Genomic DNA, 13258 nt, shown 5'->3' with positions numbered 1-13258 from the left:
CAAGACACATACAGAAATGTCAAACATACATTCAACCATCATTAATTATATTAAATGTGAATGGACCAAACACTTGACACAAAAGGGAGAACTTATCAGACTAAACAAAAAAAGCAAGATCCAATGATATGCCAGCTATAGGAGAAGGAATACTGGAAGGAATAATGGCTGAGAATTTTCTAGAAATGATAAACAATACAAACAAGACCAATCCACAGTTTTAAAAAGTCCCAAGCAGGATCTACTCTTAGCTGTATCACAGTGAAAATGCCAAGCATCAGCAAGAATGGCAATGAAAGCAGCCAGAGAGAAAAGACAGATGACATTAAAATGAACTAAAATTAAACCAAAGGTTGACTTCTCAACAACGACAAAAGGAGCAAGATCACTGTGCTGTGAGGAAATGTGAGCCTAGAATCACAGATCTAGTTTGAAAATCTCTTTTGAGAGAAAGGCCAAATACAATTTTAGACACAGGTTGAGAAAGTTTGCCAACAACAGACCCTCACTAAAATTTCTAGGGTAATCACTAAACAACAACAACCAAAATAGAATGTTTCTTTTCCAAATTAGTAAAGGAAAAATATGTAATAAAAACATAATTATTTAAAATAGGAAAGGAGAGGATAAGATATGAAAAGAGAGCAGGACAAATAGAAAACACAAATGAAGTGGGAGACACTAATACAAATATGTCACTATTTACAATAAATGGAAATGAACTAAATGTTCCAGATCGACTGTCAGCCTGAGTTAAAAAAAAAAAACAGCTATATTTAATGAATACAAGAGTGCATCTAAAATATAAGAATATAAAAAGTTCAAAGAATGGAAAAAGATATTCCAAGCACACACACACACAGTATGTGTGTACACATGTATATGTACACATATACATGGCTATTTGTATGTGTAGGTATGTGTCCATCATACAAAATAGACTTTCAGGCAAAATGCTGAAACTACATATGCAACTACTTACATATTGATAAAAGGTTGAATTTACTAGGAAGACATAGCAATTCTAAATTTAAATGTACCTAATAGCACAGCTTTTAAAATATATAAAGCAAAAATTGCTTTAACTATGGGTAAAACAGGACAATCAATCTACCCATCAGAGGTAGTTTCAATATACCTCTGCTCAGAAACTGATAGATTAAGTAGAAAAAAAAAAATAAGAAGAAAAAAAAGATCTGAAAAGCACAGTTGATAGCTTAATGTAATAAAATGTAAAAAAAATTACCCCCAAATGCAGGAAACATTCTTCTTAAGCACACGTGAAATATTTATAAGTAGTGACCACATGCTGGGCCATAAAACAAGTCTCAACAAATTTCAAACTTATATTGATTATAGTCTCTGAACACAATTCAATGAAGTTAAAAGCCCATTGACAAAAGATAAGTTAAAAAAAACCCATATATTTTTAAATTATAAAATACAGTTCTAAAATAATTAATTCATCAAAAAATAATAATGGAAATTTAAAAATATTTAGAACTAAACAATAACAAAAATTTCACATATTGAAACTTGTGGTTTACAGTTAAAGCAGTACATAGCGGAATATTTTATCTTAAATGCTTATGTCAGAAAATAAGAAAGGCAAAATACTAATGAACTAAACATCCAACTTAAAAAATTAAGAAGGAAAACCAACTAAAACAAAACAGAACAAACTCTAAGAAAATAGGAGAAAAGAAATAATAGAAGGACAGAAATTCATAAAAGAGAAAGTAAATATACGGTTGAGATGATAAAAAAAACTAAAGGTTCTTTGAAAAGATCAATGTTTCAGACAGTTTTCTGGCAAGACTGTTCAAGAAAAAAAAAAGGCACATTAAACAGCATGAGGAATGAAAAAGACTTAACCACAGATGCTGTGTGACAATAAATAATTTAAAAACATTATAAACTACTCTATGGCAATAAAATTTAGAACTTAGATTAAATGGACAAATTCTTAAAATATATATAGTATATTAAACATAGCTTAATAAAATAAGAAGTAGAAAAACCTGAATACCCTATAATCATTTTTAAAAAGCATCAGAAGTCCTTCCATGGAAAAAAGACCAGTCCCAGATGGTTTTATAGGCAAATTCTACTCAAACTTATTATTCTAGGAACAAATAATTCAAATCTTACACAAAGATTCCAAAACACACAAAAAAGAACTACTCCAACTCATTTTATGAGGCCGGCCTAACCTTGATGCCAAAACCTGACAAGGATATAATGAGAAAGGAAAATTACAAGTTATTTCACACATGAACATAAATGTAAATGTTCTTTAAAAAACTAGTAAATTGAATCCATTATAAAACTAATAGATCATGATCATGTTGGGCTTATTCCAAGAATGCAAGGTTAATTTAACATTTAAAAATATCAATTAATATAACATTCACAGATTAAAGGAGTAAAATCATATAATCATCTCAATAAATACTGAAAAAGTATTTGATAAAATTCAATATCAATTCATGATGAAAAAAAAAACTCTTAGCAAGCCTTCTCGGAAGAAGGAAATTTCCCTAAACTCTTAAATAGAGGTTTAAATAGAAAAGCATGGAATTTTTTTCAGGTAACTAGGAATAAGCCTAGTAAACATCAGCAAAATCTTTATAAAGAAAATTATAAAGCTTCATTTAAAAAGTATTTTCTAAAGGCCTAAATAATTAGAGATATCTAATTTTCCCCAAACTAAGCTATTAGATTAAATGTAATTCCAATCAAAATCTCAACGGATGTTTTCGGTGGAACGTGAAAAGCCAATTTGAAAATTTATATGAAGGCTCAAAGGCCTGAGGGCAGCCAGGATATCCCTGAGGACCAAGTTACAGGGGTGGATTGACCTCATGTATAATAAAGTTGTAAGAATGACGACAGAGCGGCAATCACACAGAGATGGGCACCCTGAACCAATGGAACCAAGTGGAAAGCTCACAAGCAGCTCCTCACACAGATGGACATTTGGTTTAAGACAAAAGTGGCCCTGGGGAGAAACCGCAAAAGGAATCTTTTCAATACATGTTGCTGGACAATTGGGTATCCACATGGGAAAAAATTACCCTGGGTCCCTTACACCTCACATACATAAAACAATCAATTCCAGATGGACTCCTAGCTTCAAGGATGAAAGATAACATGAGAGAGCTTGAGATGATAACTTAGGAAAGGTCTCTTAAATCATATCAATCATATCCATGGTCTCTATCCATGGATATGATTGATACATTCAACTATACTTTAAAATTAAGAACTTCTGTTCATCAAAAGATATCATTAAGAGAAAGTAAAGACAAGACACAGATTGGGAGAAGATTTTTACAACACATAACCAACAAAAGCATTTTTAATCATAACATAAAGAAATCTTACAAATTAGTATGAAATGGACAACCCGATTAGAAAAGAAGACTTCTATATGTGCTTCATAAAAGAGAAAAGCTAAATGACCAATAGACACATGAAAAAGGTGTTCAACCTCATTAATAATGAGGACATGCAACTTAAACTCACAGTGTGATACCATTAACTAGCAACCAACAAGTCTGAGGGCACCAAGTGTTGGTGTCTGGAGTTGCATGGGCCCTTGGGCACTGCTGCTGGAGATGTAAACGGACACAACCACTATGGAAAACAGTTTGGAATTATTTGGTAAAACTGAAGATACACGCATCCTATGACTCAACAATTCCGCTCCTAGGTGTCTACCTGACGACATGCTTGCACACGGGCACCAGGAGAACTCTGCAAGGATATTTACAGCAGCATCGTTCGTGTAACAGCTGAAAACTGAAAACAACCCACATATCCGCTTACGGTAAACTAGAAAAAATAAATCTTGGTATATTTATACAATAAAGTACTATTTGTCAGTATAAATGAATAAATTGCTGTTGTATGCAAGAAGGATGGCCCTCAGGAACACAATGTTAAGCAATGAAAGCGAGTGGTGTAAGGAGATCATTAAAAACTTTTTTTAGAATTCGGGATGGTGGTTAACCTGTGCGGGGAGAGGTCAGGGAACAGGACAGCAGGAGCGCACAGGAAATTCACAGGCAACATTAATGTTCTCTTTCTTAAGTTAAGAAGCGGGTATACATAGGTTAGTTGTATTATCATTTTAAATAGATTTAATAAATAGTCTTTTGCTTCTACTCAATATTTAATCATTTTAAAGGATTCTAAAATATTACATTTGAAGACACTGTATCAGTAGTAATAATATTAATATGAATGCCTCTCAATTACTGAGTGATCACCATGTATGAATGCCTTCAATGCACTGGCCAGGACAGCTCACTGCCCCTGGGGGAGCAGCTGGTCTCTCCAGGGTTACCTGTCCTTACTGTCACCATGAAGTGATAAAAGATGGTGCTTAAGTATCTTGAATAAGTTTAACGGAGACCAAAAGGCTCTGTAATTCTCCGCATCAGGCTAAGAGGCTAGTGAAATCACTTCTTGGTTCAACAGTCGGACAGGCCTGACCCTAGCAGAGGGCAGGGGCCGAGGGAACATCCACTACATACTCAGTCTGTGGTAGGTTATGGCTGCTGGGACACGAGAGACACGAGGACATCCCAGGCTTCCGAGAGTCTGCGGCTCTGCTGGAGACAAGCTTGTCACAAACATACGGATAATGCTACATGGCAGTTGGGACAGGTGCCCACGTAATCTTGTTTAGGTTGGTGTTGAAATGTTTTAGCCAGGTTGGGAAGAAACCATGGGATCCACTGACTATATATGGCCCCAACTTTTAATAAAGTATTCTTGGGAGGAAGAAGTTTCCCACCACAAAGGAAGAAATACAAATATTTAAAAAGCAAGCAAGTCATCAGAGGCTCTCAGCCCTGCTGCCATATGCTTTGCTTTTTTGAGCTTACAGCTTAACATTAAAATAACAGGCTCGCATTCCTCAAATACCTCTACTGCTGTTCCTTACTTCTACTACTTGAAAAGGCTGTCAGCTGCTGTCACTTGGAGGCATTACCATATTAGCCACCACTGTTTACTGCTTACTGTGCGGTGTGGCTGTTAGTTTAATAAGCCTCCTCTCCTCTCAGATGACACCCCAGGCTGTCTACGCAAGAGCCACATGCTGGAATCTAACATCGAACATCTAACAAACATCCAATGAAGGTGCTGGGCTTGGGAGGCAGGAGCAGCCACTTTACAAGAGTATTGATGAGAGAAACTGAATTCAGTTGCATCAGGCTCTACTTTACTGAGGGGTAAAGGGCCGAGTATTTTTGAAAGTGCTTTAACAACTTGACGGTTCCACGGGCTAACCAGCTCTGGATAAAATCCAGAAATGGACTCCGTGGGCATTTTGAGATGTACTCCGTGAGCAAGCGGCAAAGCTCTTTAATTCACTCTGCATAAATAGCTGAACCTACAAGAGAAATCTCTAGTCAGAGGTTTCCTGGATTATAATGAGAATTTTCTCGATGGGGAGAAAAGAAGTGCCCTTTTCACTTGAAGACAAAGAAATGTTTGTAATGGAAATGTGTGAACCAATTTTCCGAGGGGAGTTTGCTGAGACACACTGATTAAAACCACAGTGAGGTGATGAGGCAGAGAAATAAAGCCAAGGCCGATCCACTTAAAATTTGCATTATTTCTGGAAGTGGAGAGAGCCCGCCTTCCCTTCTCCCCCTGCCCCAGGCCGCCCCCGCCTACTGCTGACCCCGCCACTTAGACAATGAGAACCTGCCAGCCTGCAGGACTGTTTACTGTTTCTGGCCTCTGTGTACTGGTTACTAGGCTACTCCACTGAGGATAAAATGAGTAGCCCAAAAGACAATGTCCTTCTCAACAAAGCCTAATCAACAGGCCCGGATTCAGGGATTCAGAGGGAAGAGGTGAATAAGCAGACAATTCCAGCACATGGCAGTTTGTAATGACAATTCTTAGGTTACGAACAAATACTGCTGATTGATTTAAGGAATTCCATTTCCTAGAGAATAAACCTAAGACACAAAGAGGTCAGGTATCCAGATCAAAGTTGCCTAAAATATAGTAATCACCTGGAACTAATGGGCGTCCTTTATGTAATGTGGGACAAACAAGCTATAAAGCAATGTTTCCCAAATTTCAGTCACTGGAGTTTGTTCAGCATAGCTTTTGCCATATCCATGTATATTAATATTTCCCTTTAAATTCACTTTAAAACAACTCATTTAAAAATTCTTAGTCTCCCTCTGAGCAATAATTTCTATGAAATCACACTTTGATAGGCAGCTGTATTTTCTCTAATGTACGTTTAAAAATGCGTAACTATTAAAATAAAAATGTTCATCCGTAATGCATTTAAAATCATCTTGTATGCCTCAAAGGTACACATTGGGAAAGAATGGATAAAGTATTTCAACTCAGGTTGACCTGACAGACTACGTTTGTTTCTAAATATCATGAAAAAACAAGAGTAAAGGGGATTCTGTACTATTTACCACCAGGATGTGCATGAAGGACTTAGATAGATTGCGAGAAGAAGTAAATTCAATACCTTCTGTATAAGGAAAAACCAAGTCCAGTATCACTTACATAAAATTTTCTGGATATTCACTCAGGGCCATGTCAATGATATTCAGAGCATCATGGTAATGCTTTTGTGCTGACAACAGGAGGGCAAGGAGGTGCAGGGAATTGGCATCATCGCCTTGAAGTTGAAGAGCTTGGCGGACATACCCCAGAGCCTCTGGTATCTGGTTTAAAACAAAACCAGAAAGAATTTTTAAACACACACTCACACACACACACACAGCCACCATTTCAGTATCTGATTCTCTGTAAATATCAGGAGTTGTTTCACCATGTGCCACACTCAGATTTTAAGCCATCTTCATGGCAGCCCCAGGATATTAACCACAAACACAAAAACAGAGGTCCCCTTCAAGCAACAGTATGACTAACGAAGTGATACAAGAGACTCTGTTTCTCAGTATAACTGCCAATACCAAATCGCTTACTTCTCCCTAAATAATTTGTCTCTTTTTCCACAAAACTGATTTACTTTCGATTATGCCCAGGATAATTTCACTCTAAATGGGGACCCATACCAAACTGCCAGCAGTTTTTATTGGAATGAAACTGACTTAGCTGAACTGTTCTGATTTTTTAAGTAGTACTGAAATTAAAGTGCTTGATAAGTTTCAGAACCTTAAACAGAGCTTTCCAGAGGATCAGACACCTGTGATTCTTTTCAAGTCCCTTTGTCCTGCATCTCCGTTAGACATCAAGGAACTATGTAAACAAACTAACCAACCCCACACCTTTCCAAACTACAATCCAAAGGAACTCCACCCAAGAAACAAACTGCAATGCCACATACAGAGCAGGTGTATCCAAATTTAAGTAGGACCAGATACAACCTTAACCTTCAAAATCCAACAGCTCTTCAAGACTTTCTTCAAAATCATCCAAGCACAAGGATGGATAAAATGCATACACAATGGGTATATGAACACCCGAGATTCTGTGCAGGTTTAACAGTACCTAGGGAGAATTAGAACCTGAAGCTGGATTTCGAAACAGGCTCAAGACTGAGGCATTCTTACACGGTCACCCCAGGGACTCCTTTCTGTCTCCCCTCCAACTCCCGGCCCTGGCTGGACTTCTTCTCAGCTCTCCTGCTTCTTCCCAAACCCTCGGTAACCTCACTCCTTAGTAGGAAACCGTGACTTCTGTCTTTACCAAATCTATTCGTTTTCCTCTCCGAAATACCATTTTTGATGGATGTAAGTTTAAAATGCTGGTTACAGAGGCTTTCTGTTTTGAGCCGTAGAATCACAGCTTATCACAGCGGGAAGAGATCATCCGGCCCTACACGCCACTTCACGAAGGCTGCTGCTGCACCCAGAAGGTTCCATCTACTGCTCCCCTCCCCAGGGGGACAGCCTGCTGTGTGAACAGCACTGGTATTCTGGGAGGGTCAAAAGGCAGGTACACTCATGATATCCGTTTTTAGGGATGACTAGCGTAATCAGGGAAAAACTGATACAGGGTGCAAAGTGAGGTCCTTAAGGGCTAGGCTGACTTAAAGGAATTCAAAGCTGGTTCCTTCATTCAATGAGTATTAGTGAGGGCCTACCACGTGTCAGGCAGTGTCCCCGCTGCCAGGGCAAAGCAATGATGACAGACGTGGGTTCCTGCCCTCAGGGAACCTAAGGTCTAGTGAGAAAGATACTGAACAAGAGAGCTGGGCAAGAGGAAGGAGAGGAGCAGCCTGCTATGGGAAGGGGGCTTCAAGGAGGAGGCGAGCGGAGCTCCTGGAGGAGGAGAGAGAGCGGACGGTCGGTCACCAGCCCACAGCTGTCTCTGCAGCAGCTCGTGATCAGGCCAGCTGTGAGCCACACAATGCCAGGTGAGAGGACCTTTACAGACAAGCTCTCTTGGTTTCCTTGCTCCCCAGGTCGCCAAGGGGAGCCACTTCTCGGCACCATTCCCTGGCCTCTGGGAAGTCAGATACATGCGGACAGCCCAGGCCTGCCAGGGGAATGGCATGTCTGGGGAACTGGTCTTCAATTCACTCTCCAGTCAGCACTTAGGAATGTGCTGGGGTTACCACCAGTGTCTTGCACGTGGTGGGCAGGCAGACCTGGGGCCAGAGTCTCCAGAACAGCTGGGAGGGGACGGGAGGGTATGAGAATGGCAAAGGCAGCTTCTGGAAGCTACCGCTGGGAAGATGAAGACCAACAAAGCTTGCCCCTCCAGCAAGGAGAATACTGTCGAGTCTCCTATTTCGAGGAGCCACTGTGTGTAATTGTTCATATCTTCTACATATTTGAAAGGAACTGGTCTCTTTTGTCTACACTCACTGGCATCTTCCTGTCCATCCCTGATACGCTTATGACGACCAGGCCCCAGCAGTGACTAAATCCCCACCATGCAGCTCACCACTGGGCTCTGTTAGCAAGGGACAAAGGCTCTCTGAGGACTCCTCGGTCAGGGTATACACCATGGGCTGCATCCCCTGTTGCCATCCGACCCCAGGTGGGACCCTCCAGATGTGCGGATTTAATCTCCAAAAGCAGAGCCTGCCTGCCTTGCGTCTTCACAGCTGATGCTCCAATTGACCGAAACACCAGGGTCTCCGCTGCGAGGAGGCAGCGTCCTCTGAGAGTCCCTGGCTCCAGGTCGGCCTCAGGTGAAGGAAAGCAGGTCAGCTACTCCCTCAAACTGTATCAAGACAGAACAGGCACCAAGTGTGGGAACATTGGAGGACTGACCTGTCTGGAGATGGCAAGCTGCAGAGCCAGGTAGAAAGCTGCTTGGTGATCTGTAGGTGACAGGCTGTGGGCCCTGAAAAAGTATTTGCGGCTATTAGTACATGAGAGAGGCCATTTTTATTTTTCATGTCAAACAGGTATTCCCATTTGTATTTTTATTTATACCAAGGCCCCATATTTTTTTTCAATTAATTTTTATTGGAGTATAGTTGATTTACAATGTGTTAGTTTCTGCTGTACAGCAAAGTGAATCAGTTATACTTACGTCTACTCTTTTTTAGATTCTTTTCTCATATAGGTCATTATGGAGTATCGAGTAGAGTTCCCTGTGCTATACAGTAGGTTCTTATTAATTATTTTACCAAGGCCCCATATTTAATTTAACTATTTAATGTTTCATTTAAACTCTTCTCCTCTGTCCACGAACAAATGGCATGCATGTTTCCTCCTGCCACTGTACATGGGAATGACACAGGAGCACGTTTCTGTTTTGTTTAGCATCTGAAATGGCAGCCAATGGGCCTTGACTTTGAGAAGGAGCCTGGGGTTGAAGAATCCACAGGCCCCGAGGTCTGACCTCCCCAGCAGACGCCTCCCTTGGGCTGAGCAGGAGAGGTCCACGTGTCACGCTGGGACACGGTGAGGCTGTGAACATACTTGGCAAGGCGACGGCTGCTTTGGTTAAGTTTTGGCTTGGTCTTAACGCTACTTTATCCAAATTTCTGGATTTCAGAGAAACCATATAAAAATCAAAGGCCTGGCATTGTTTGTAAAATGATGTTTTGGTTTTTTGATGAACTATAGAGAGAAATGGAGGATATTCATTCAGTCTTTTGAAGCTTCTACTAAGTTCCATGCAGTTTAACTAATTACATGCAACCATGACATGTAAGACTTTGTGGCCAGACACCAGACTTAGTCTTTCAACTGGCTTTTGACACCAATGGGAAGAGGCTATGCTGGCCTCCTACTTGATGGCAGACATGTCATTCTTGCTTTTATGTGGAAGTCAATTGTATCTTGTACCACAAGCAACTCAAAATGTGACTGTATACGAGACATAATTCTGTGTTTAACAGTCTGGTGGGAAGACAAAAACAAACTTTTACTTTCTTTAAAAGGCACTATGGAGCCGACTAATTACAAATGGTGGGGCCCAGATAGTAAACAAACCCTCAGGCTGTTCTGTCAACATTCTGTGATTAAGGGAGGATCTTCTACCAGCAGAAAGCAAATTCAAGATGAAAAAGAAAGCCAAATCATTATGGAGTCAATTGTGGCAAACATGCCAAGCATGGATTTCTACAGTAATAAGGCCTTTTTAATGGAACTGTCTGTTTGCTGTGGGCAAAAAGGCTAAGGTCTTCTGAGTGTTTGCAATCCAGAAAATATGTGAAGTCCAACAATCCGGGGCATTATTCACGCAAATATGGTAGCTCATGTGTGGGACTGGGGGGAATTAGCGGGTGGGGGGGTGTCCTCTGTCCTTTTTTTAACCTTAAGAGCAAACCTCCCATCCCTGGGGAATCTTCACTAGTAAGCTTGCCTCCAGACACGGCCTTATGACTCTTCTCACTTTAGTCTAAGAGGCCGAGGCTGAGGATTTGCCTGTGTTGCCCTTTGAGATGTCTTATTTCTAGCAGAGGCCTACTCAGCATGCCCCAGTTTTTATTACTTGACAGGCATTGGTTTTTCCATGAATTTGTACATCAAAGAGTATTTTTCTTTGGTGTTCATAAAAAGTGAGATTGGAATGTCATGGTTTCTGTCTCTTCCAATTATTCAGGGAAAATGAATACAAAATGGATTATGAAGAGACTTTGAATTTAGCATTATTTATTTTATCTCATCTTCTTTCACAATTAAACCAGCTTTCTACAACTCTCAAAAAGAATTCCACAGAGCTATAATTTTCTCAGCACAGTTTAGATTTTTTACAAATGAAGTTAAATCAAATCATGGTTGTTTCTACCCAACACCAACCAAGTGAAAAGCTGACAATGGTCTGGTGAACTCAGGGTGTGGATAAGAATAGTTCTAACCAAAGGCCCTACCTTAGCCTGTTCAAATGATTATTAACTGTTAGCCACAGCACTAAGAAACAAACAGAAGTTCTAGAAATCGTGGCATCACTGGGGTACATTAGGACAACATCGGAAGAATCGTCAACTTGGTTAATAATGAATATCCAACAGCCAAATTTCTAATGAGGCACAACTTAAACATACCCATTTTAAAAAAAACCTTATTTCAATAATTTGGCTAATACGTTAAACTGGCCACTTTAGCCTATGAAAGAAAAAAGGAAACATGGAGATGCTCAAAAAAACTAGAAAAAGTGCAAAATGTTCATCTCAGGTAGACTCCAGAAAACGTGCTCCAGTTGTGCAGGAAAACTTCAGCAGCTAGGCTTCCTGTGACAACACCACATTTGTATGCCCACAGAAAATGTGCTTGACAGAAATCATCAAGCAATGCAGGTGAGAGGAAGGACATTAGTGATCTTGAAAACTGCAAGCCTGCTGGACTCTGTACATGAATTTAGAGCAGTGCTATGGATCCCATTCCCATGCTGTGAGCACCTGGTGAGGCTGCTAAGAGAAAATCAGAGACCTAAAAAATGTCACTACAGGGATGCTCACAAAGTGCTTCCCTTGTCAAAGCACCTCCATACCCATTAATTCCATTTTTATTCCATAGGAAAAGAAAGAATTGCAAGACACTGGCCCACTGAGGGCACCCATCTATCCACCCATCCACCCATCCATCCATCTACCCCTTCATCTATCCATCCATACATCCAACCGTCCAACCACCCACTCATCCATCCACCACCCACCCATCCATCCATCCACCCATCCACACCCGCCCATCCATCCATCCATCCATCCACCCATCCATCTATGCGTCCATCCAAACATCCATCCATCCATCCATCCATCCATCCACTCACCCATCCATCCATCCATCCACCCATCCACCCACCCACCCATCCACCCATCCATCCATCTACCCCTTCATCTATCCATCCATACATCCAACCATCCAACCACCCACTCATCCATCCACCACCCACCCATCCATCCATCCACCCATCCACCCACCCACCCATCCATCCATCCATCCACCCATCCATCTATGCATCCATCCAAACATCCATCCATCCATCCACCCATCCACCCACCCGCCCATCCATCCATCCATCCACCCATCCATCTATGCATCCATCCAAACATCCATCCATCCATCCACCCATCCACCCACCCGCCCACCCATCCATCCATCCACCCATCCATCTATGCATCCATCCAAACATCCATCCATCCATCCATCCACCCACCCACCCATACACCCACCCACCCATCCATCCATCCATCCACCCATCCATCTATGCATCCATCCAAACATCCATCCGTCCATCCATCCATCCATCCACTCACCCATCCATCCACATTATGCAGTACCTACTGTGATGCCAGGCCCTGTGCTAACCTTTAGGGAGCTTGGAGATGAATAATACAAGTGCCTTTCCTTGAGGAGCTCCCCCCCACACCACAGAGGGGGAGACCTAAAGGATCATTACAGTGCAGTAGGAGCAGCGCCCTGAGAAGGGTATGCCAGACTGCTACTGGAGTGCATGGGATGGGCCTCCCAGATCACCTGGCTAAAACTTAGACTGCCCTGAGGTCCACCCCATCACTCTCCTAGACTCTGGCTCCAACATCCTCTGGAGCTGAACCAAGAATACAGAGACAGCTGATCAATTTTGACCCTGGTCCATTAAGACATGTACCTCGTAACAATAATAACTACAATTTATGAAGCATCTACTATTAAGCATCTTGTTTGAGAACATCAAGCAAAAGAGGTAAAGCCAGAAGTGAAATTCCGAGGCCTGGTCTCTCCACCATATCACCCTGCTGCCTTATTTAGCCAATTCTCCTTGAAGTCCCCTTCAATCCTGATTACAGTAGACATGGGATTAGTGTATCATTATGTTAAGAAAGAAAAGTGCAAAC

At 41.1% G+C, this 13258-nt stretch overlaps 1 protein-coding gene across 7 annotated transcripts in view; it reads right to left on the bottom strand.

Moving 5' to 3' along the window:
- TTC7B (tetratricopeptide repeat domain 7B) overlaps window positions 1-13258 on the bottom strand; it is a 240025-nt gene that overhangs the window by 80911 nt on the left and 145856 nt on the right. For all 7 annotated transcript variants that reach the window (XM_082451245.1, XM_082451243.1, XM_082451244.1 and 4 more), the window contains 2 exons: window positions 9240-9312; window positions 6556-6716 (listed from right to left, as the gene is read on the bottom strand). In XM_082451245.1, the coding sequence (XP_082307371.1) occupies window positions 6556-6716; window positions 9240-9312 (234 nt within the window). The remainder of the gene's footprint in view (window positions 1-6555; window positions 6717-9239; window positions 9313-13258) is intronic.

The sequence above is a fragment of the Balaenoptera physalus genome (genome assembly GCF_965194825.1).
Source record: "Balaenoptera physalus genome assembly, chromosome: 2".
Classification (NCBI taxonomy): Eukaryota; Metazoa; Chordata; class Mammalia; order Artiodactyla; family Balaenopteridae; genus Balaenoptera; species Balaenoptera physalus.
This window is presented reverse-complemented; position numbering and strand designations above follow the sequence as displayed.